The sequence below is a fragment of the Manis pentadactyla genome, chromosome 12, assembly GCF_030020395.1.
Source record: "Manis pentadactyla isolate mManPen7 chromosome 12, mManPen7.hap1, whole genome shotgun sequence".
NCBI classification, from domain to species: domain Eukaryota; kingdom Metazoa; phylum Chordata; class Mammalia; order Pholidota; family Manidae; genus Manis; species Manis pentadactyla.
Genome location: NC_080030.1, coordinates 12,404,850 through 12,429,754, shown reverse-complemented (window position 1 = coordinate 12,429,754; position 24,905 = coordinate 12,404,850). Strand labels below are relative to the sequence as shown.

Below are 24,905 nucleotides of genomic sequence, written 5' to 3'. Positions count from 1 at the left end.
TCAGCACTCATCGTATAGGTAGGTCACTGGGAAGGCAGTACAGCACACAGAAGACAAGTAGTGACTCGATAGATTCTTGCTACACTGATGGACAGTGACTGCAATGGGGGGGACTTGATAATATGGGTGAATGCTGAAACCACAATGTTGTCATGTGAAATCTTCATAAGATTGCATATCAATGATACTTTAATTTTTAAAAGGTGTGAAATATATATATATATATGAATATTATTCAGCCATGAGAAAAGAGGATATCCTGCCATTTGTAACAACATGGGTGGACATTTAGCATATTATGCTAAGTGAGAATGGTAGTTACCACGGAATAGAAGGTGGGGAGTAAGTTTGATGTTTAAGGTTAAAAACTTGCAATGAGTAGTAAATAAGACATAGAGATCTAATGCACAGTATAAGGAATATGGACAACAATACTGTAATACAATCATCAAACTTGCTAAGAGACTAAAACTTATCTCAACCACTAAAAAGAAAGGATAATTATGTAATGGGACAGCAGTGCTAAATATCACTGCAATGGCAATCATATTACAATATATAAAGCTATCAAATTAACACATTGTACACCTTAAATTTACATAATGCTATGTCAAATAGATTCAATAAAAAATAAAGTACTTATGCGGATAGTAAAAATTTTATTTCTACCTTTAAAAGAAAAAGGAAAAATCACCTAAGTTCTAACATTGGGATGCACTAGTTCATTTCAAAAGGAACTGGGTCTTAAAAGAATCTTCAAAAAGGCTTAGAAAAGATTCCCACTGAGAAGTCTCCCCAGGGCCCCCTTCAGGTCTCGGTTCCGCAGGCTGTAGATGAAGGGGTTCAGCACGGGGCCACCATGGTGCACATCACTGTGGCTGCCATGTCCCTGTGGGTGGTGTGTGTGGAAGCAGGGTTGAAGTAGACCCCAATGATAGGCCCATAGATGACAGAGATAACACAAAGGTGAGGGCCACAGGTGGAGAATGCTCTCCACTTCCCCTGGACCGAGGGCACTTTCCACACAGCCATGGCAATAGGTGTGTAAGAGGCCACATGTCCACAGAAGGGATCAGAACCACCGAGCCCCCGAGCACCAACACCAGCATCTCTGACTTGAGTGTCAGAACAGGAGAACTGGATCAAGGCATTGAGGTCACAGAAGAAGTGAGGGATCCAGTTGGTGCAAAAGAATCAGCGGGCCCTCAGGACGGTACAGACCATAGCAATGAGGTTGGCTGAGATCCAGGGCACCACCACGAGGAAGGCACACCAAAGGATGCTCACGATCGTGGCATAGTGCAGCAGACAGCAGACGGCCAGGTAGCAGTCATAAGCCATCGCTGAGAGAAGGAGGCTGTCGGCTGCCCCAAAGGCAATGTAGAAGTACATGTGAGCCAGGCAAGCTGCAGAGGAGATGGCAGTGTGTCCACACAGGTGGTTCACCACCGTCTTGGGGATGGTGGTGGAGGTAAAGCAGATGTCAAGAGGAGACAAGTTGCTAAGGAAAAAGTACATGGGACTGTGGATGTGAGGGTCCAAGAGGATGGCCAGGATGGACAGCAGATTCCCCAAGCACCCAATCACATGCAGGCTGAAAGAGACAGTGAAGGACACCTGCTGCAAGGTCCACTCCGGGAGGCCAAGGGGGATGAATTCAGAGACCTGGGTCCAACTGTCCATTGTCAGGCAGTTAGTTCTAAAGCCAGAAACAAGAACATCAACAGTGGGTGGACTTCCAAGGAGAACATACCTGGTATTTGCAACATGGAAAACTATTTTTATTACTGGGAACTTTTACTGATGTTATCAAAATTAAGAATGATATGCTGATTAGCTTGATTGCAGCGATTACCCAAACAGCAATCACAGTGTATACGTATATTGAAATATCAATACACTTTAATTACATACAATGTTTTAAACAAGTCCTGGGATTATTCAGGCTGCTCATTTTGGTTTTATTTTCCACCCATGTTTCTTATCCCAACCACTAAAAAAAAAGGATAACTATGTAATGGGATCGGGTGCTAAATATCGCTGCAACAGCAATCATATGGTAATATGTAAAGGTATCAAATTAACACATTGTACACCTTAAATTTCCACAATGTTATATGTCAAATATGTTCAATAAAAAGGTACTTACATGAATAGAAAAAAGTATTTATTTCTTGTCATAGATACACTATATTTATTTATCCATTCGTCTGTTAATGGATATTTGTATTGTTTCCCAAATATCCAACTTCTGGCCATTGTGAATAGTGCCACTATGAACATTCACGTACAAATTGTTGTTTGAACACCTGTTTTCAATTCTTTTGGTTATATACCTAAGCATGGGATGCTGGGTTGTATAATAATTCTAAGTTTAACTATTTGGGGAACCACCAAACTGTTTTCATCAGTGGCTGCACCACTGTACATTCCTGCCAGCAATGTATCAGGGTTCCAGTCATTCCTCCTCCTATAACACTTGTCATATTCTCTGTTTTAGATTATTTCTATCCTACTGGGTGTGAAGTGGTATCATATTTTGGCATTGATCTGCATTTCTCCAATGACTACTGATGTTGAGCATCCTTTCCCATGTGCTTTAGCCAGTAAACTAGCATTTTTAAACAGAAGATTACATGTTAATGTAATACATTTTGATGCAAATTAAAAATTTTACTTGTATAAGGATTACATATAAACAAAATGGAAGTATATGTGAGAGGATATGAACAGTAATTATTTTGACATACTTGAATAATGGATATGGATACAATTTTTATTTCTTACTTTTTCTTATGGTATTTTCTTCTATGAAGAGGTATAATTTGCAGAATAAGAGTAATATTTTAAATAAGAACTCTAAAGGCAAAGAATAACAAGTGTCACTTTCATCTTGCAATATATTAAATATTTATTTACTTCATGTTGCAGTGTTCTTTTCTTATTTTGCAGTGAGGAAGCCTCCTGGGCCCCCAGCTGTGGGCCATTGTAAGGTCCTGAGACTTGGACTGCATATTCCAATGTGTCCAACAACCTGAAAGGACCAAGTCCATGGCAGCTGCTGTCCCTGGTGCTGAAGGAGGCGGTTCAAATTTCCTCCCACTGTAACCGACCCATGTGACCTCCTCTTCCTGGAACATCTAGGCACAAATGAAGTGGGTCATGCCTTTCAAGGGGGGAAAAATTTTTGTTCCAGTACCTAGCTTCTGGCCAGCTTCACATTAAAAGCTCTTGTAATTTCTCAGATTTAACTACGGATATTCAGAACCCATGGAATTTTCTAATGATAGTTTTCTTCTACAGCAGAGCACCTGTATGTCCAGGCCGGAGGGGTTTCCCAGCACCAGGCAAGATTACTCTGGATTAGGTGAGACCGACTTACAACAACGGAACATTCTGGGGGTAAAAGGTCTTATACCAAGCTTTACTCTCATAATGGTAGGTGGAACACTAGAGTCACATCTGCATCCAGCAAGTCCATCTCCATCTCTGCCTCCTTTTCAGGCTCTGCCTCCACTCCAGGCTCTGCCCTGAGCACTGGGTGGAGCTCTTTATACAGCAACACAGGCAATAATGGCTTATTGCCAACAAGTGTGCAAGCATACCTGTGCAGTAGGCCAAGTATTACATCATTGCAAGTGCACAGTGGGTGAGTACATTAGGATCAGGTGAGGATCCTGGCCATGGAACTTCCATTTTCCTTACAAGGCCACATTTCCCAAAACTTACATTTCACTGCTATGACTTTCAAGCATTTTACATTAGAACATGATGCAGAACGAAAGGAGAAAGTGAATGAACACTCACTGAGTACTGATGTTTGTTACTGACTCAGTAACGTTGCCCATGCTTGCTAAGTCAGTCTCCCCAACAGTGCAGTAAGCTAACTACCACTATATGGTAGAAGAACTCAGGTATAGAGAGAGAAGGACTTTCCTCAAGCCAGACAGCTAGTAAATAGCAAACTGGGGTTATGACCTTGGTAGTACAAGCCCAGGGTGCAGTGGATCCAGGGACCTCTCACCCTGACTGCCTTTAGCTGTCTGCCCCGCCTTTCCTAGAGAACTGTCTTCCCCTCATGATCCGAGATGGAGCTCCAACTACCAGGTCAATATCACAAGCAGCACAGAGGAAGCAGGCGGAAGGCTGGGCAACCAGGGTGTCCTGGTTTCTCTTCAGGAAGGTTTCCAGACCTGCCATGTAACTTGGATTTTTCCATATGAAACAGGGTACAGTCATTTAACCAATCTAGCTTCAAGAAAATCTTTTGAGTGTTATCTGTATTTCAGCCTGCCATGCACCTAGCTAAAAATCAGGAATTCTAAGAAAGCTAAACTGGGTATCAGGATACACAATAGCCATCTCTACGCAGTCCATGATCAAAACATTATTGACTACCACACATCTGATGTATACCCTTCTTCCTATAACAGGAACACACAGCATCCCCCGGGAATTTAACCCCCGAGTGTACTTGCTCCCCTATTCAACCCCAAGGCCCGCATCTCTTGGTGATGTGCAGTCCTCTCCCTTAATCCTGATGTGGGCTTTTGTGGTCTGGAAATCTATACACTTAAGGCAATCATCACCCTTAATGCAACAAAGTGTGGGTGGAGTAGTAACTGGATCGTGACCATTTGAAATCCAATAGAAACCTTCTGTTTCCATTAATAGCAAGCTGTTATTTGGATTAAATTTTCAGCTTTTTAAAATAATTTTTATTAAGGTATCACTGATATACACTCTTATGAAGGTTTCATATGAAAAACATTGTGGTTACTGCATTCACCCATATTATCAAGTCCCCCCCACACCCCACTGAAGTCCGTCAGTGTAGTAAGATGCCACAGAGTCACTACTTGTCTTCTCTGTGCTACACTGTCTTCCCTGTGCCCCCCCACACACCATGTGTACCAATCATAATACCTCTCAATCCCCTTCTCCCTCCCTCCCCACTGGCCCTCCCCACCCGTTGTAACTGCTGGTCCCTTCTTGGAGGCTGTGAGTCTGCTGCTGTTTTGGTCCTTCCATTTTGCTTCGTTGTTACACTCCACAAATGAGGGAAATCATTTAAAAACAGTTCTCAAAGCTGACATTTCCGCAATTTCTTAAATGAATAAATGACCTGAAAAGACAGTAGAGAATTACAAACACACCACTCAAATGGAAAAAGAAACCTGCAGATAAAATGAACGAGAGTGATATTTTTTGCCCCAGAGGCATTTCTCAAGTCAGGAAAATGTGAAGCTGTGTTTTGATGGCCTCACGGTGGAGGGAGAAAAATCAAGGACTAGAGTGATACAAGGACAGAAATGGTAAGAAGACCCTCCTCATCTAAGTGGAGGCCTCAAAAATGCTACAGCCCTCAGGGTGAGAGGGCTTGAACTGCAGCTTGAATTTAAGCTGCCTCAGTAGCCCGGGACACAAGAAGCTTTCAACCTTAACGTGATCCTTAACCACGGATCCCTCCTCACAGAAAGCTGCCCTCTTCAAAGTCTAAAAATGGTATTTCAAAGATGATAGCCAATGCCCAAGATAACCAGGCACACAAGAATGCTGACCTTATGGGTGAAAACCAAGAACAGCAGACAATAGAGTTGATACCGTTAGCGCAATGAGCAAACACAAACTATAAAGCAACCAGGCTTATGTTTAAGTCCACACAGTGACACAGTAACCAGTGAAACAGTGAAGGACTCGGGGGTGAGAGAACACTGGGTATATTACAAGATTGGAACGGAGGTCAGGGTGGCTAGAGTGTGACTCAGAGCCTCAAATGTGCCCCTTAAGTCCGTCCGTAACCCTGGTCCCTCTCCTGCCCAAACGCCTCCCATGGCTCCCTAATGCGCACAGGATAAAATCCACTGGGCGCTGGGACCCCTCGCGATCAGGGGCCTTGTGGTTAGTGCACAGGCAGTCAGGGTCTTGGACTCAGGGACACCAGTCCTGCCCACCCCCTGACCTCCCCCAGCCCCCGCAGGTCCCACGCGACCCGCCGGATCTTGGATAGGCTAGGGCGGAGGTGACAGCACAGTTTTACTCCTGCAGTCTGCAAACTGGGAAGTGTAAATGGAAACTGACCCACACAGGCCGGTGGGCGGGGTGTGGGGCAGGGTTCAGTGCGCGCCCGCGCTCAGCGGCTCCACCCGCAGCCACAGTCCGCCCTCCGCGCGCAGGACCAGCTCTGGCTTCCTGCGCGGCTCCTGGTCATCAGGCAGGACGCGGAAGCGCAGCAGCGTGAGCGCCAGGGCCACCTTCATCTCGGCCATGGCAAACGTCTGCCCGATACAGTTCCTGCGGAGGGGAGTGGGGGCTCTGACTGCGCCCCGGAACCTCATCCCCGCCCCACTGCACGTGGATCCTGGCCCGGGACCCCCATCTCATCCAGCAGGGACAGAGAACGGGGCTTACCATGCCTGGGACCCCCACGGGGGCTCGCATAGGCCCTGAATCCGACCCAGACTCCAGCCCCAAACTGGGACCAGCAGACGGGAAAAGGGTTCTGAGCACGTCTGGGACCCATCCTCGGCCCCGCCCAGTCCTCATGCCCCAGATCCTCACCTGTAACTCCTGGGGAAGGGCAGGGAAGGAGACCGGCAAGTGCCACCACTTTCCATGTCCCCCTTCCCGCCCCCACAGTCATGCTTGGGATCTCGGCCCCAGACCCCCGTCCCCACCACCCCATCCCCACTTAAGGTGCCCTCTGGCCTCACCTGGGTCCTGCAGAAAAGGGGATATATGCCAGAGGTGACCTCTTCTTGATGTTTTCTGGCTCAAAGCGAGAGGGGTCATAGACCTGGGGGGAGGCCAAGGAAGGGCTGCTGGGTGGGGTCACCCAGGACAGTCAGCTTTGGAGAGGCAAAGGTGTGTATGATGAGGGAGGTGACTTCTGATATGCCAGGCCAGAGCCCTGTACCCTCCCCAGGGCCCCCTAGGGGTGTGGACACGGAGGAGCAGGGAGTCAGGGGAGGCAGCACCTCGGGGTCTGGCCACACGGATGGGTTGTGGTGGGTCCCAAAAATGCTGATGAGGCAGATAACACCTGTGGGGGAGGAGGGGCGAGTCAGGAAGAGGTCCCCCCTCCATGGGCCCCTCTTCCTGACCAGGAGCCTCCCAATCACACACCCCTCACGCTCCCCATTGCCCCACATCCTCCCACCTCCTTGTCCTCATGGGCACCTTTGGGGATGACTCGACCGTCTGGGAGCACAATGTCCTGGGTACAGCAGCGAGAGACGATCGTGACTGGGGGGTGCAGGCGCAGACTCTCCTTGATGCACATGGTCAGGAAGGGCAACTGGGACAGGTCATCCCTAAGGAACCACCCCAACAATTACCCAGGGAGAAAAAAACAGGGACCACCTCCACCAACCCTCCTCGTGCCCCATGAGATTCCCTCTCCTTAAAAGAATGTAAATCCCAGATGGGTAAAATCCCTCCAAGCTCATTAGTTTTGTATATTAAATGTGCACAGCTTTTTGTATGTCAACCTACTTTAATGAAGTGGTTTTAAGAAATAAAAGAAAGAAAGAAAAGCAGTATCACAGAAGTAGCAGAGAAAATTTAGCTGGGTATTTTTCGAAGCTTTCCTGAGCAAAATACACCACCAAAAGCTAACCATAAGAAGGTTTACAAATGTGCACAAAAACATTCTTATGGCAAGAAAGCAAAATCAAAAGGCAAATGAGTAAGAAACCAAAAAACAGAGCCACTGTTTTACTTTATCACCATACTAGAGATGCTAGATAATGCAATTAGACAAGGGGGAAAATGGATTAATGCAATATGAAATGTGGGGATAAACATGTCATTTTTGGCAGATGGTGATTTTATACTTAGAAAACACAAGATTACCTACCGGAAAACTTCCATAAACATTGAAAACCCATAATGGGGATGAATTCTTTTTCTTTAATCCCCTTCTTTTTGTGTGATGATTTAAATTTTTAGTACCTCAAAATGGAAAATTATAAAACACCACTTCCATGGCTCACCAATACTCATTTCCCTCCTTACTTTTTTGTTTGCTTAAGTTTTTATTTTTCTGTATCCTTTCAAAGCTCCTTTTGTGCATCTTAGAAACTTATGTAGTAGCATATGATACTCTATGTGTACTGCCCTGTATCTTTTTCATTTATCAGTATATCAATCTCTTGATTATACATCTTCTAATTTGTGTCAAAAATAGGAACTCCCCTACTCTGGAGCTATAAAACCATTTCCCATGGCTTCCTCTAGAGCTTTTAAGACTCCTGTATTTTTCATTTTAAAATCTTTGATTCATCTGGATGTTATCCTGGTATAAGACTTGAGAAGCATGTTGAATTAAGATCCTCAGTTCTTCCTAAAGTTTTTATTAAATGATCTTTGTTTTTCTTATTAATATGAGACTCCATCTTTAGCATTGACTGTGTTCCCTGGACATAACATTTATGTGCACAAATTATTAGTTTTCTATGTAGAAATAACCACCAGTTAGAACAGATAATAAAAGAAATGATGATGATGATATAAAACGCCTGGATTAAGCCTAGCAAGAAATGTGAAATTTCTATATTCCAAATGAATTTGTTAACTTCTCTCAATCCAAAGAGAAGATAAAATTCAGTACAGCAACAAAAGTATTGCAGGGTTAATTTTACTAAGTAAGCATAAGATCACTAAGAAAAAAATCTAGGGTCTATTAAATGACTAAAGACTATTTGAACATCCAAAAATGAATGCCCACTCTACCCTCTGGGATAGTATGTGTTAATATTATGTAGTAATCCATTCTCCACAAGTCAGTCGTATATTCAAGGCAACCAATAGGAGATATTCCATTCAAATGATAATCTACCTGATATTTTTAGGAACTCAGTAACCTTACTCTAAAATGTTTCTAGAAGAAAAAAGATCGTGAAAAGCTGGTCAACTTAAAAATGAAAATTAGAGAGGAGGAACTCACTCGACCAGATATTAAGACCTATTACAAAGACAGAGTAATAAAAAATAGTGTGGCATTGCTGCAGGATCAGGAAAATAGACCCATGGAGCAGAACAGAGAGCTTGGAGACAGATATGTGATTAAGTAAAAAACCTCCAATAAAGGAAGCCCACAAACTCTAGGAAATGGATGGCTAATACAGCTGTAAGAGGCAATTTAGACATACTTGACTCTATAAAAATTAACCAAAACTACTCTTCAAAGTCAAAAGGCAATCTTTTGCAAGAAAAGAAGGAAAAAATTAAATTTTTAAAGAATTTTATAAGTAAATATGAAAAAAGGAAATTTCAGAAAAAGAGCAAAAATAAAAGGCTACCACTCACATAAAAAAGGAACACAAATGGCTTATCAAAACATACAAAGGAAGGATCTGAATAGACATTTTTCTAAAGACATACAGATGGCCAACAGATACATGAAAAGGTGCTCAGCATCATTAACTATCCAGGAAATGCAAATCAAAACCACAATGAGATATCACCTCACACCCATTAGAAGAGCTAGTGTCAAAAAAAGACAAATAACAGATACTGATGAGGATGTGGAGGAAAGGGAACCCTGTGCACTGTTGGTGGGAATGTAAACTGGTGCAGCCACTATGGAAAACAGTACGGAGGTTTCTCAAAAAACTAAAATTGAACAACCATATGATCCAGTGATTCCACTTCTGGAATTGTATTTATCAGAAGAAAACAAAATCCTAATTCAAATATATATAATATACCTCCATGCTCATTGCAGTATTGTTTACAATAGCCAAGATTTGGGAACAACCTAAGTGTCCATCAATGGATGAATGGATATAGAAAAGGTGGTATATATATTCAATGGAATATTATTCAGCCATAAAAATAGAATGAAATCTGGTGGGAATGTAAACTAGTTCAACCATTGTGGAAAGCAGTATGGAGGTTCCTCAAAAAACTCAAAATAGAAATACCATTTGACCCAGTAATACCACTTCCAGGAATTCACCCTAAGAATGCAGCATCCCAGTTTGAAAAAGACATATGCACCCCTATGTTTATCGCAGCACTATCTACAATAGCCAAGAAATGGAAACAACCTAAGTGTCCATCGATAGATGAATGGATAAAGAAGATGTGGTACATATACACAATGGAATATTATTCAGCCATAAGAAGAAAACAAATCCTACCATTTGCAACAACATGGATGGAGCTGGAGGGTATTATGCTCAGTGAAATAAGCCAGGCGGAGAAAGACAAGTACCAAATAATTTCACTCATCTGTGGAGTATAAGAACAAAGAAAAACTGAAGGAACAAAACAGCAGCAGAATCACAGAACCCAAGAATGGACTAACAGTTGCCAAAGGGAAAGGGACTGGGGGGCGGGCAGAGGGAAGGGAGGTAGAAGGGGAATAAGGGGCATTACGATTAGCACACATAATGTAGAGCGGGGGCACAGGGAAGGCAGTATAGCATAAAGACAAGTAGTGACCCTATAGCATCTTACTATGCTGATGGACAGTGACTGTAATGGGATATGTGGTAGGGACTTGATAATGGGGGGGAATCTAGTAACCACAATGTTGCTCATGTAATTGTATATTAATGATACCAGAATAAAAATAATAAAAATAAAAATAATAAATTAATAAATAAAATAGAATGAAATCTTGCCTTTTTGGGAGGGAGGAAAAATATTTCTGTAACTATCTGTGGAGACACATTAACAAGGCTCGTTGTGATTATTTAGCAATATATACAAATATTGAATGATTATGTTGTGTACCCGAAATGAATATAATGTTGCATGTCAATTATTCCTCAATTTTAAAAAATGTTGGGAGTAGCATTCCTGCAAACAACCAAATGAGCAACAGTTATCTAAGGAAATATTCATTAAAAGAGGAAATATCAAGACTAGCAAAGATTTGAAATTCAATACAATAATACTAGAGATAAAGGTATGGGAAAGCTGGTACTATCAAATTCAACTAATAGCAACAGCTTTGCCATAGTTATTAAAATTATAAAAACTAGAACTGTCTCAGACTTATCAATTGCCCTTCTGAAACTTTGTACCAGAGACAGACTCACATGCATAAGGGTGGGTCAGTTTGTGTGGATGTTGACTACTCCATGTCTATTTTAGCAAAAGGCTGGGAACAGCTAAATGTACATCAGTGGGGAGATGTTTAGATAAATAATGGTACAGCCATATGGTAGACTAGTACAGCTATCAAAAAAGGAGACAGATATCACAAGTCCTATCATACAGTGCAGGCTGCAAGGTAAGTCAGTACAGAGACTCTAGAAGGCTGTTCAGCATTGTCTATTATAATTGAAAATGCTTACATAACTGTCCTCAACAAAGGGGTGAACTATGGAATGCTATGCAATACCCAGAAAGACCGAGCTGTAAGACACATTGTTAAGTGAAAAGAACAAGTTACAAACTGTATCTATATGGAAATGCAAAAGGTACTTATGGGGATAAAGATAGGTGATAGACAGAAAGATAGATAAATAGACAGTAGATAGATAGACTGTAGATAGATAAATAAACAGATGGTACATGGATTAATAGATATGGAAAGACATGACAATGTCTCAGGATACAGGGAGAGGATTAAGTCTGGGGGGTGGGAAAAGTCAGTGACAACCCTATAGTCCTCTCTATACGTCTTCTCTAATTCAGTGGACAGAACAGATTTTCAATAGTTATTAAAATTATGAAATCTCAAATTCTCTTTGATTCAGCAATTGCCCTTCTGAAATACTCACATGCATGAGCATCGGTCAGTGTACACGGATGTTGGCTACCTCCTGTTAATCTTAGCAAGAGGCTGGAATGTCTCATTCAGTGCAAAGGCTTCTCTAAATGTCTCATTTAGTGCAAAAAGAACTTGTTCTCATCACTGTTGTACTTGAAAACTACCATTGCAAAACTCATACTTGGAGAAAAAAAGATCTCTCTCCCATTAGGAGAGACAGAGAAACAGAGAGAAATGTCATACATATGTGGGTATAAGAATAGACTTCTGGAAAATAGACACACAGGAAATCCCAGAGACTCTCCTAAGGGCAGAGATTAGGAAAGAAATTCATTTTTTAAATTATAAACATTTTTGTATATTTTTTTCACTAAGTGCATAATTTTGTTCAAACTCATGGCTGGAAAAGCCTAACACTGTATCTGCACCTCATAGGACCGCCGTGCTGAGCAGAGGCTTGGAGTGCACAGTAGCGCCTGCAAAGGGCCCGGCCAGCCCCACGCCTCCGGCCCAGCCCCAGCCCCTCCTGGCTCCGGCCTCAGAATCCCCTCTCTGGTCTCCACTCTAAGGCCTGTCCTCTGCAGTGTGTCCCCGCCACTAGCTTCAGAAAGATCTTCCTGGTACAAGATGTGACCTGTCCTCCTCCGCTCAAACACTCCGCATAACTCCTCATTGCCCTCAGTTAAAACTGAAGCCATTACTATTGTTTTCGGAGTGTCCTTCAATCAGCCTCTGCTGCCTGCGTCATATTTCCTCGCTGTGAGTCAGTCCCTCTCTCCCCCACACACCGTTCCCCCCTCGCTTGCCTTCCCTCCTTCCCTTCCTTCCTCCCTCGTCCTTCCCCCTCTTCAGACTTGTGCAGGCTGCCCTCCTTCACCCCAGCTACACCCAAGTATCTACTGATCAGAATTCAGGAGTTCAGCTGAGACCCTGCCCCCTTGCCAGCCTCGCCTCTCTCATCTCAAGCCCAGCCCTGAGCACACGGACGGGGAGTTTCCTGACCTGGGAGTATCTGACCGCTTGGGACTTAGTTCCTACTTGCCCAGCTGGGAGCTCCTGAAAGGCACAGGTCAGGTCCTCCCCGGGTCTCCACGACACAGAATGGGCTGGGAAGAACTGCGGGTGGCACAGATTCCGGGAAAGGGAAGGCAGTGGGACGGCGTTTGCTGAACACAGGACTGAACAGATGAAACTGAAAGTGTCCCTGGACACGACCTGATCGACTTTAATCATTCAGTCCCACGAGTCCCGGGAATTCCAGACTGATCACACTGGAAGGACTTAGGAGGCAGGAGACCAGCAAACATCCAGGGTATGAAGATGTTTAAAATAAAAATGTGACTTCAGAGACACAAGCCAGGAGTGGAGGGGAAGTGTGCTCACTGCCTATGTGCTAAGTAGCATCAAATGCCATCGAGCACTGTCATCCGTTCTCACAGCAGCCCAGGTCTTACTGTCCCCAAAGTCAACAACCTTTCCCCTGATACCCAGGCTGGGTGCCAGGAACCTGCCTCTGCGCTGTGCTCCTACTCCCACTGAGCAATGATGGTAAATGCCCAAAAAGATCTTGCCCCTTCCCCAGCTGGGCAGCAGAGCCACCAACGGGTTCAGGAACAGGCCAGTGGCCGCCTGCACTCACCATGCCATCTCCTTAGGCTCACGGTCCCTCAGGAGCTCTTGCACCTCCTGGCGGCAGCGCTCCTGGTACTCGGGGTACTTTGCAAAGTTGTACAGGACCCAGGAGAGGCCGCTGGCCGTGGTGTCATGACCTGAGAGGCAGGCAGACAGGCTTGGGCCTCTGGGCTGCTTCAGCACCAGAAGGTGGACAGCGTCCTCACATTAAGGCCCTCAGGGAACATGGGGAGGATGGGGAAGGATGGGGTGGGCCAGGGCGCACTGCCGAGTGCCTGGGATGGAGACACCCTGCTCCCTCTGTAGTCCACACTGGGACCCTCACCTGCAAACATAAAGGTGTCAGCTTCAGCTCGGATGTCCTCATCTGACAATTCCTTCCCATCTTCATCCTGGAGAGAAAACACAACACCGCAGCCCAAACTAAATCACAGATCTGAGGGCTCCTGAGACAATGTCTGAAGCTCTGTCCTCCATCCAGAAGCCCAGGCCCACCCTGTACTCCTAGACCCCCATTGGTCACTATCATGAGGCCCCCCCACAGGTGAGCTCCTTGGCTCCTTGCCTCCTGTTTTGTCCCTGGTGGGGGGAATCGATGATCCATGAACATTTTCCTCTTTCTACATGAAGAGAGCTTTCTGGGAAAAAGTCACTGGCAACCCGGGTTGCGAGGTGGTTGAATGGCAGTTTGCCTGGGAAGTTAGAGATGGAGCAGCGCTCCTGAGCCACTTGCTCACATTCCAGGATGGTAAATCCAGACTCCGTATCTCCTCCCCTGGAATAAACCTACACAGCATACAGACATTGCCCTCTCTCTGAACAGGATTATTTTATACTACAGAAAAATCTCTCTTGCTCTCATGCGGTAGAAGGGACAGAAGTGTTAGCTGTCCTACATGAGTCCCAAGATTCATAACAGAGCTCCCTCTCCTGTGATGCAAGTACGGCTGCATGTACAGGTAAGAGCATCATGCAGCATCAGAGGAATGGGAGCCGGAGTTGTGACCCTACTCTGGCCACTGCCACACTGTGAATAGTAAATGGGCTGCTCTGGTGCAGGGTTCTGGCACATTAGTCTGCATTTCTACATGTCAGAGACTAATTAGCTTGGAGGTAGAATAAAATCTCAGCCCCTCACAGTTTCAGACTTAGCAGTCTCCTGCCAACTGCATTCCACACACTCAACTCTAAGTGTATCCCTGACCCACCCCCTCCCTTCCTCAAGCACCTTCTGTGGCTCCCCAGTGCCCTCTGATCAACTTCGGTTTCTTCAGTTTGGCATTTGAGATCAAGGCCCATTGACCTCTTGAATTCAGGTCCCAGAGAAGCCCACCTTGGAGAGCAGGAGCACATCAATGAAGTCCAATGTCTTGGCCTTAGCCTTGGCCTGGAGGAACTCATCAACGCCCTCACTGGGGAGGGTGCGGCGCCGCTCCTGGATGACGGCGTCTGTGAAGTTGTGCACCAGACGGCAGGCCCTGCGGAAGCGCTGTCCGTCAGGGGTGAGGTAGTACAGGAAGTCCGTGTGCAGGAAAATCTGTTGGTGCCGTTTTGACACAAGGGCGCTGAGCTCCAGAATGGCAGCAATATATTCACTAGGCTTCCTGCAGGATGAGGGCATGAGGGGAGGCGACGGCTTAGCTCCTCTGAAGACTGAAGAGCATGTCCCACCAGAAAATGGCAGCTGCCCCCCACCAGAAAACCGAGGATCCAGGCACAGCTGGCCCTCGCACGTACATGGTGCGGATGACCCAGGGACAGGACGCCCCGACCTTCTTCTCTCCCTGCATCCCATCTGTGTGAGCTGCTTCCCTGCCCCAGGCTCCAGAGCACAGCTGAGGCGTCATGCTTCTCTCCTCTCTCTCCTCCCCAGTATTTGCCCCTCTCCTCCCCAAAACTGCCCATATTGCACAAATTCATCCTCTCCCAATTGGTCACTGGGTCCATTGTTATCAATTTCCCCCTCCCTTAATATTCTTGGGTCCAATTTCAGTACCACCCACTGTCCACATGACAACTGGTCTTCCCTAGAGCCAGATGTCCAAGCTCAGCTTTGACCATGACCCTCACCTGCTCACACCCCCCATGCCTTCCTGGAAACCTCAGGTCACAGTTCCCGCCCCTTTGCGCGGCTTTTGAATATTCTGAAGATCCACCCCTGCCTCATCCTCCAACCTCACTTCCAAGGCTCTCCTCACTGTTGCAGGTGCTGTGCTCATCCCACCCTCCTGGCCTTTATCAAAAGGACCACACCTTCCCTGTCCTCTCCTCAGCCTTCACTGTCCAGCCCTGGTCCCCCTCCTCCAGGGCATCCCTCCCAATTGCCCGTCAGTCTTCCCTCCCCACCTACTGCCTTGGGTCCATGGCTCATGTGCCCAGACCCCGGCAAGCACTCACTCCTGGCAATTGCTGTCAAAACTGAAGACACATTTCTGCAGACTGTCCAGGGTCATGAGGCTGATGTGCTCAAACATGTCCAGACGGGAGCTGCCCTCAGAGATGAGGTGGTTCCACTTGGCCTGGACGGAGGAAGGGGCAGAGCTGCGGCTGAGAGCTGCCTCTCCGGACCTACGCCGCACCCCGACCGCCAAGAGGGACTGCCCCACACCCAGCCTCCCAGCCCCAGGCACCCATCCCCAGGGGGAACCGGCCTTCGGTGGGATCAAAGCCATTCCTCTTAGGTCAGGAAGACCCCCTGGTTCAGGAGACCTGGGTTCAAGTCCTGGCTCTGCCTTCTACACTCTGAGTGCCCTGGGCAACTTATTGCCCTCCTCTGGGGTCCACCTGTCAAGTGATCAGTACCTTTGAAAATGACCTTCTCTGGTGCTGGACAAACCAGATTAGAAGCCTACCCCACACTAAGTAGCTCACCTGCAGCTGTGAGAACTTGGACAACTTCCCTAATCTCTCTGAGGCTCAGTTTCAACATCTGTAATAAAGATAAAATAATCCCCACCTCATGAAGTTGTGAAAATCTAATTACATTACATGTTATGAAACTGGGACATAGGTTATGGCACATAGTAAGTGCTCAAAAATGCCAGCTTTCATCATCTTCATTGCTATAAACTGGTTAGGAAAATGACTCTCTGTTGGGAACCCTACATTCTTACTGGGTAAGTCCAAAAAAGGCAAGCCCCACATAATCTTTCCCTGGGCCATTTCTCAGAGTTGTGCTTGTTACTCAGCAATAACTACTATAAAATATTTGTCATTATCATCAGCTGTGTTTCAGGATTCTGTGAGAGAAGCATAGAAACTAACACCATCTGAGCACCTGCAGCAGACCAGGGATGTGACTTAATGAGGACATTTGACCCCCCTGCAAAGTAGGGACCATTACTCCCATTACAACTGAGGAAACTGAAGCTCAGAAAGAAATGCCAGTGGCCCCACGACCACCCAGAGGAGCCATCACTCCACAGAAGATGTCTCGGAGCCCCCGTTCCTCCAAGAAGCCAGCTTTGACTCTGGATCCAAAAGACTCACGTGCATGACATTCACGCTGTCATTGAAAATCTTAATGTAAGGTTTCAGGATGTTGAAGTGGAAGGCGGGTGTCAGCAGGCGGCGGTGTCTGCTCCACTTGTTCCCACCACTCAGCAGCAGCCCGTCCCCTGTAGAGGCAGCCGTGGGGAGTGGGCAAGGGCAGCGCCTTCCCTAGGGCCCCAAGCTGCCCCCAATCCCCCTCACCCACAGTACTCACCCAGCCAGGGCCTCAGGAAATCATAGAAGACCTTGTCCTTGGGTGCGATGGTGGCTGACATGAGAGATAAACCATCGGGGGCCATGGAGGGGGAGGGGAGGGTCTATGGCAGGTCTGGAGGCGCCCAGCCAGGGGTCAGCATCCCGCCCCTCCATGCCCAGCACAGCAGGAATGGGGCCAAGAGCAGAGGAAACAGGAAGGAGGGGGAGGCGAGCGGGGTGCAGACCGGGCTTCAGCACAGAGCAGAGCAAAGGCAGAGCCCGCAGACACACCCTCCAGGCTCGGACACATCCTCGCTTTGCACAGCACGACCTGCGCCACCTGACACGGTCCCTACGTGGTCCAGCATGTCCTAAACCCCCGAGCTCAGCCCAGCACTCAACAAACACCTTAATGGGGGCCTCGGACACTGTGTCTGCCCCAGCCCTCTCTAACATCCTGGGACATCTGACAAAGCCCCAACATAGGTTAACATGTCCTGACATGACACAACGTGCATGACACACCCTGACATTGTGCAACAGCTCAGACGTAGACCCACAGACAATCTGACATGACCATGGCATGTCCCACAGACGGGCTCCAGACAGGACTTAAACACAATCCCATTAATGTCACAGACATTGACCAAATGTGACCCAGCCGTACCCTAAGACCTGCCTTACACAAGACTCACATAAGGTCTCAGGCATTTCCCAGAGGGACCCTGGGTCCCACACCTCAGACAGACCCCAGACGTGGCCCAGACGTGACCAGCAGGTGAACCAGACCATCTCAAATGACATCTCAGACAAAAGCCAGACAGACACCCACATGCCTCTAAGACATTACTGTGGCCACAGCTGGGCCTCATACATGCCTGAGGTATCTCTGCTGGATCCCACGTGTAAGCATATGCCAGGTGTACCCGGTATAACTTATACCAATGTAACCAGGTCACAGGTGGAAACATAAACGTGAGCAGACACGGTCATGCAGCACACGTCATGCAAACTGCCCCAAGTGTGAGCAGACGTGACCAGAGGTCGGGCAGATGGGGGTCCAGGGGAGACAGAGGCCCAGCATCTCTGCCACAGCCCCTCCTGTACCCTCAGCTCACCCACCCATCTGGAGGCAGCACAGAGACCTCAGCAGCAGGCAAGTTCTACCCCGTGGGGTGTCTACCTGGGGCAAACAGCACAGGCTTGATGCAGGCCGGGTGGAAGATGCGGATGACCGCATACCAGGGCCCCACCCACCAGCAACACAAATCCCCATAAGTGCTCGACAGGCCCTGTGTGTACAGGAGACCTTCCTCTGAGCTCCGAATCTGGAGAGGAACAAAGGGAAGCCAATTCAGACCCTTCTAGGCGACCAGAGAGGAGGACCTGCAGGGCCGACACACAGACCTGAGCCCTGTGACTCCCCTGCAGCAGCTCAGCCTCCCCTGGAATCCCTCCCCAGATCCTTGACATGACACATAGGGGTCCCTTGCTGACAGGGACAGAAAGGGTGTTTCCCCATTTGGATCCCAAACACCGGGTCACCTTCTTTCTCCTCTGACCCCATTTATCCAGACAAGGAAACCAAGGCTCTGAGCAATGACGTCACTTGTCCACAGCCTCCTGGACAGTAAGTGGCATCCCTGAGACACGAGCCCAGGGCTCTCTGGATCCAGGGCTGCGTTCTCAGCCCCTGAACTGCTCTGGGTCCCAGAACAACAGCTCTGAGAACCCTACACCCCTCACGAAGGGGCAGCCAGAGTCACAGTGAACAGTGATTGGGTGAGAATTAGGCAAATAACAGTGAATCTTCAGACTTTGCCTGGACTGCTGGGAATTTTTCCATGTGGTTGAGTTCCTGGGACTTATCTTTGCCAGCATGAGTGCAGCCATCACAAAGAAAAACACGACCCAAAATGATGACAGCTTCCTGAGGACATTGTTTGAGACCTGGATCCGGCCACACCTGAAGACAACCCTCCCCTGACATTATAGTCAATAGTTTTTCCTTTGCTTAGACCATACAGTGCTGAGTTGCCACCACTCACAAGGGAAAGAGACCTTGGGAACCAGGGACCCCTCGGGACCTTCAAGAGTCACCCAGCTATTTGGTGTCAGGGCCCAGGCCCCTGACAAATGCTGCCCATTCCCCTGTTCAGCCTGGTTGTCTGGGGGTGGGAGGGCAGAGGACAAGGGAAGGGAGCCAGGCTAGGATGGGGTCTCTTCTGGGAGATTCCTGTAGCCTGGATGAGTAGGACAATGATCTTGGGGGGACAAGCCATAGCATTGGCTAGAAGGATCCATCCCACCAGAGGTGGATGTCACAGAAATAGCAGCCTGGACACTCCATCAGCTGCAGCCCTCATTGCTCGGTGCCTGGGGGCCAGTTGCTATCAATGCCCATTTCATCACTCTGACCTCTGCTTTAAAAACTTCAGTGCATAATTCCAGACCCATTTCCAGCAACTCCTCCTCCAGGAAGCCTTCCAGCCTGCCTGCAAGACCTTGCTTCTCTACTGGGCAGCCAGAACCCATGCCCATCAGGCCAATTCCTGAGCACACCAGGCTGGGGACCTCTCTGCCCAGACCCACCTCAATCAAGGACAGGGCCTCAGATGGAGGCCTGTTGGGTGTCCGTGGTGCCTAGGACACCAGGGCCAGGGGCAGATGGCAGAGGAAGGAGGAAATGGTGAGATGGGGGCTGGTGACTACATGAAGGAAAGAGGAAGATGGAGAGAAGAACGGAGAAGGGGCCTGGGTCCTGCAGGGGCAGCACAGAGGCTGGGGTGTGGAGGGGCTGGATGCCCTGGGATGTCCCAGGGGCCCACCCCACAAGCTCTGCGTTGGTACCTGAGGCATTGCCGATAGTCCGGATCATGTTTGGGTGGCAGAAAAAAACAAGGGGGATGGTGGGGCCCAGCCAGATCTTAAACCCCTCGGAGTAGGTGGCCACCTGCTCACCAATGAACCTCAAGCCTTGTTCATCAGAGGAAACCTGCAAGCAAGGCCGGGCTGTGACCTCCCCTGGCGGAGCCTCAGCAGGTCCCCCTGCAGCCCCGGGGACAGTGTGGCCGGAGTCTGCACAGAGGGAGGAATCTCTGCTTCCCCTGTGCCTTCCCTTCAGGGAGGCAGGGCCCGGGAGGTCTCTCCACGGCCCAGGGTGCCTCCCGGGACACAGGGAGGAGGTGAGCTCTCTGCACCCAGAGGCCGGCCTGGGCTGGGGAAGTCAGATTGTTCTCCTCCTGGGGGTGGTTCCGCCCACAGGGGCAGATACCCGTGGGGGAGGCTGTGGGCAGCAGGGTGGCCTCAGGACTTGTCCCTGGGGCTGGCTCCCACATCCTTTCATGTCCTGATGGGTGCACGTGGCCTCTGGTTCTTCGCACAGTGGAGGGTGTGCAGACCTGAGCCCGGCAGCCCCTCCCCTGCGGGCCCCAGGGGAGCCGTGAGCTCTGCCTGCCAATCAGGAGGGCAGCCCCCACCTATGGGCCCCTTCCACAGGCCAGCCTCTGGCAGAGCGTGCCCTGCCCATCATCTGTCCAACTATCTGTCAAATATCCATCTATCATCTCTCCTGAGCCTATGGACTTGCCTGTCAGACATGCCATTTATAGTGAAGAATCTGAGGCCATGTGCCCCAAAGGTGAAGGACAGCAGGTGGCCTGCTGGTGAGGTGGCCTCTCCAGTCTCCGGACATGCCCCATGGGAGCCTGACAACTACCCCCAGGTGCTCCATGCAGACGTCACAACGTTGATAAGTCACTTTCTCCTTTGGGACCCCTTCCCTGTTCACCAAAGACCCTGACTTGAAGATTCCAGGTACTCAGTGAGGTTGATCCAGAGAGGGAGAGTGACTTGGTGGAGGTCACACAGCAAAGGGGGTGAAGGAGGGGAGAGTGACCAAGACCAGCCCCAACGGACAAGACCTCAGAGAAGGAGGCAGACCTGCAGTACTAGAACATTCCCGCTGCCCCCGGAGCTCACTGGGAACATTCCAAGACCCAGAATCTCAGGCGACCCTCACAGTGAGCTCAGGAATGTCCCTGGTCTGACCTTTGCCATAATGAGCAGTAAAATCACAGAAAGTCCTTCCCCAGACTGGGCAGAAAAGGAAAGCTGTGCTCCCTCCTCAGGGGGTCTGGGGGAGGGGAGCAGCTGGACCAGCATCCTTTCAGCCATGACCGGGGGAGGGGAAGGCAAGTTCACCACCTAGGTCACCAAACTTTCAGTTTAATGCCCCCTATATGCCAGCCCCTGGTCTGGGCACTGTAGTGTCCACTTCCCAGAACTTTTCTCTTGTTGGAGAGACAGATAGTAAGATATTCAACAATTAACTGTTTAATTAAGCATGAGCAGGTTCAAATTAAAAGTCAAGGTGTGGAGCGCAGTGAGAAGTAAAACCTGTCTGCAAAGGGAAGTGAGTGGCCAACTTGATCTAGGTGGGCAATGGCCCAAATGGGACAATTTATGGGGTAAGAGTCAGATAAGAGGAAGGTGTCCTGGCATCGGAGCGTGCGGGGAGCTGTGCCCCTGGGGATGGGCATGGGGCTCAATAGCTGCAGCCCAGAGTGAGCAGACAAAAGGAATCGGGCCAGGCTGGGAGCAGCCCCTGGACAGCTCCCCTGAGAAGGCCAAGGCCAGCCAGGTGACAGGGAACCCCAGGCGATCTGCCTCCATTCAGCCCCTCGGGAGCCTTTCAGAGGTGCACTGATGTGGGGCAGGCAGGCAGGAAGTGGGTCCAAAGCAGGGTGGGGGCCAGGGGGCCAAGGATGCAGGGATGGCCTGGGATGGCAGAGCAGGAGGATGGATGAGGAAGCAGGGACTCCCCTCTGCCTCTCTTGTTTCTCTTCTGTCCCAGACCCCAGCCTCACCCCCGAGCTCCATTCCTGACTCCTCCGGAAGCCCGTCCACCTGATGCCCAGACCGTTCCTGCGTCCACACTCACCAGGCCCAGGTGGCCCCAAAACCAGTTTCGCCTTGGGGGCTCTGGGAAACAGCGGAGGCGGCTCCAGGTGTCATAGAAGGTGCAGGCCCAGGCCAGGAGGCGGGCCAGCAGCCAGGAGGCCCCGACCAGCAGCAGGAGCAGCCATGGGGAGGCTGCCGCTGTGTCGAGTCCCAGCCAGGAGAGGCTCAGCTGCGGCATCCTGGGGGACACACGGGATAGAGGGTGAGCCCCTGAGGCCGAGGAACGGGGCGGGGATGGAGAGCTGGGAGGAGAGACAGGGCAGCTCCCAGTAGGGGGAGAGGGCCAAGGGTCTGAGGGGCAGGGTGGGTGAGGGTGGGCGATGGGGCAGGGAGGGCTCAGGGGTGGGCACACGGGGGCTCAGAAGGGGAGGGGGCTCCAGGGAATTCCAGAGGGAGAGGCAGAGGGAGAGAGCGACAAGGAGACAGAGAGCGACAGAGAGATGACCCCCTGGGAGCCACTCACCACCCAGCTGCACTCTAGAGCAGCCCCTACCTTGGGCAGCACCCTTTCCCACCCGGGCCAGGACCCCCTGCCCCGGCCTGGCACCTGCTGTCAGGAGCAGCTTGTCCCCACAACTGCAGGAACTGCTTGTTCCCTTGTCCTGGGAAAGCTTTGCCCTGGGGCCTCAGCCAGGCCAGCCAATCCCCACATGCCTGCCTATCTCCTCCCCACCTGGCAACAGGCCCAGACGGAGGGTGTGGGGTGCAGGGCTGCAGTGCTGTCAGGAGTGTGGACACTGGATCCTCAGCTCCTTCCATGTGGGGGTGTGGGGCTTTGGGGACCAGACAAAGGTGCCTCTGGCCCCCAAGTCTACAGCCACCCCTGCCCTTTCAGGCCAAGGTGAGGCAGATAAAAGCATGAAGGTTCAGGAGCCATGTGCACAGAGCAGGGACCAGCCTTGTCCCCAAACCTCCCCCAGGCTCCATCTCACCAGGCCAGGAGGGTCTCACGCACCTCCTCGCAGGGTGGAACCAGGGAGCTCGGAGCCGGGACCCTCTGGCCTCTGGGCGGCACAGCTGGGCAGCGCTTCCAGCCTTGCCTCCCAGCAGCCCAGGCCCCGGGTGGACACGTGGAGGCTGACAGCGGGAGCAACACAACCAGCCTGGCGGGGGATGACCCACCTGAGATTCAGGGACAAGGGCCCAGGTGAAGGGGGCACCGGGGGGCCTGGGGGGACGGTGAGCCCTCGTAGGGGGTCCCGACAGGGGAAGGCGGAGCTGGTAGGCCCAGGGAGCAGTGCTGCCCCGACCCGCTCTGACAAGGGCTGTGCCGGGCGTCTCTGGGCTCAGCTTCCCAGCTGGGACATGGGATATCAGAGCGGGGCTTTGGAGCAGGCAGAGGAAGGTTCCAGAAGAAGGTGGGAAGGATCAGGAGCCCCAGAGCAGACGGAGTAAAGGGAAGGGGCTGGCAGCTCGTCCTTGTACTGCCGTGTGCCAGCGCTCCTCATGGAGCAAACCTACTCTGCGCGGGGTGCTCTGTGGAACGTGTGCCCACGGTGTGCCAGGTTCCCCAAATAAAGCACACCTACTGTGTGTTAGGTGTTCTATGCAAAGAAAGCCTACTCCGTGCAAAGTATTTTACATAAAGCAATCCTACTGTGTGCCTGGTGCTCTACATAAAGTATACCTACTGTGCTGGGTTGTTTACAGGAAGGATGCCCACTGTGTGCCCTATATGCTACAGAAAGCTTGCCTACAGTGTGCTGGGCACCCTGCATAATGTGTGCCTACTATGTACCCATTGTGCTATATATGAAGTGTATCTACTCTGTACCAGGTGTTCTACCAGCAGGATGATACATCACCCACCCCACCACTTTCTGGGCCAGTGCCCTGGGGTCAGGCAGAGAGACCCAGTGGATGGCACCCTCAGGAAGGGATGATACCTATAACAAAACAGCAAGCTGAGGCTCACAGATTGCAAGTATCTAGCCCAATTGCAAACCTCAAAGGGTTTGTTATACCCCCAAAACCAAGCCTTGGCTCCCTGTCATGCTATTCCTTCCTATCCATAAGTTACAAACCACTATTAATCCAGGTACAGTTACAATGTTGGATTCTCAGGCAATGTGATGGAGCCAGAGCAGAGGTAGCTTGGGGCTCTTGTATCACCACACAGGTCATCCCCACATGTAGGATGCACCACCCAATGGATCTGGCCAGCCTTGGTCCTGTCCTGAAGGGCCCTATGGGGGTGTCTCAGGTAAGACAGGGCTTGAAGAATAGGGATCACAGCAGAGCTTCAAAGCAGGAAAGTGGGGGCAAGACAGTCCTCCTGACACTGGTAGAATGTTGAGGAGTCCTCAAACCTCCCTCTCTCCAGCCCCCACTGGCCAGCATATGCAGGTAGCTGGTCCTAAAGCCCTCAGTGGGCGGAGGTGCACCACCCCCCAGAACCTCCTGCCCCTTTGCAGAGTCAGACCTCACCTGCTGGCAGGTCCATCCACCTCGGGGTCTGGGGCAAGGCCCGAGTATGGGAAGCCAGGTAGTGTCCCGGGACACACAGGAGAAAGAGCCCCCCATGCGGAGGCTGAAAGCTCTCTGAGTGAGTTGCTCAAAGTCACACAGCTGGTGGAGCCAGGCAGCCCTTCTTCATACTGGGGGCCCCGAACCACTGGGCTGAACCTCTTTGCTTCTGTAGATGGGTGGTTCTCTTGCGCCACCTCCCAGGATGGTGAGAATGATTAAAAGAGTCAAAGTTCATAAACCACAGGAAGGCATATTAAATGCTAAACATGTTATTGCTGCTGGTGTCATTGTCCTTATTGGGTAACCATCTGACAGCCCTGCAGTGTCATGGTCATGGGTGTGTTTTTACACGAGAGGAAATGGAGACTGGGACAGGTGATGCAACTTGCTCCATCACCACAACAAATTAAGTAAATATGACAGTACA

At 49.7% G+C, this 24,905-nt stretch overlaps 1 protein-coding gene and 1 pseudogene across 5 annotated transcripts; both read right to left on the bottom strand.

Moving 5' to 3' along the window:
• Positions 1–766: 766 nt before the first annotated feature.
• LOC130679954 (olfactory receptor 1361-like) lies at positions 767–1,747 on the bottom strand (annotated as a pseudogene).
• Positions 1,748–4,954: 3,207 nt separating this feature from the next.
• Positions 4,955–24,571, bottom strand: LOC118917578 (cytochrome P450 4F3). 5 transcript variants are annotated; one of them, XM_036895551.2, is made up of 14 exons: positions 22,557–22,665; positions 21,990–22,188; positions 18,231–18,375; positions 17,067–17,120; positions 16,850–16,977; positions 15,758–15,879; positions 14,694–14,964; positions 13,686–13,752; positions 13,368–13,497; positions 7,180–7,313; positions 6,978–7,042; positions 6,714–6,796; positions 6,082–6,294; positions 4,955–5,125 (listed from the first exon to the last, which is right to left on the bottom strand). In XM_036895551.2, the coding sequence occupies exons 2-13, from the start codon at positions 22,185–22,187 to the stop codon at positions 6,117–6,119; spliced, it is 1,575 nt and encodes a 524-aa protein (XP_036751446.2). In that variant the 5' UTR covers position 22,188; positions 22,557–22,665; the 3' UTR covers positions 4,955–5,125; positions 6,082–6,116. The 5 variants fall into 5 exon arrangements, with proteins under 5 accessions (XP_036751446.2, XP_057346030.1, XP_036751444.2 ...); XM_057490047.1 differs by lacking the exons at positions 18,231–18,375; positions 22,557–22,665 and adding exons at positions 19,898–20,042; positions 24,437–24,571 and having other exon boundaries at positions 4,956–5,125; XM_036895549.2 differs by lacking the exon at positions 18,231–18,375 and adding an exon at positions 19,898–20,042 and having other exon boundaries at positions 4,956–5,125; positions 22,557–22,661.
• Between the last annotated feature and the right edge of the window lie 334 nt (positions 24,572–24,905).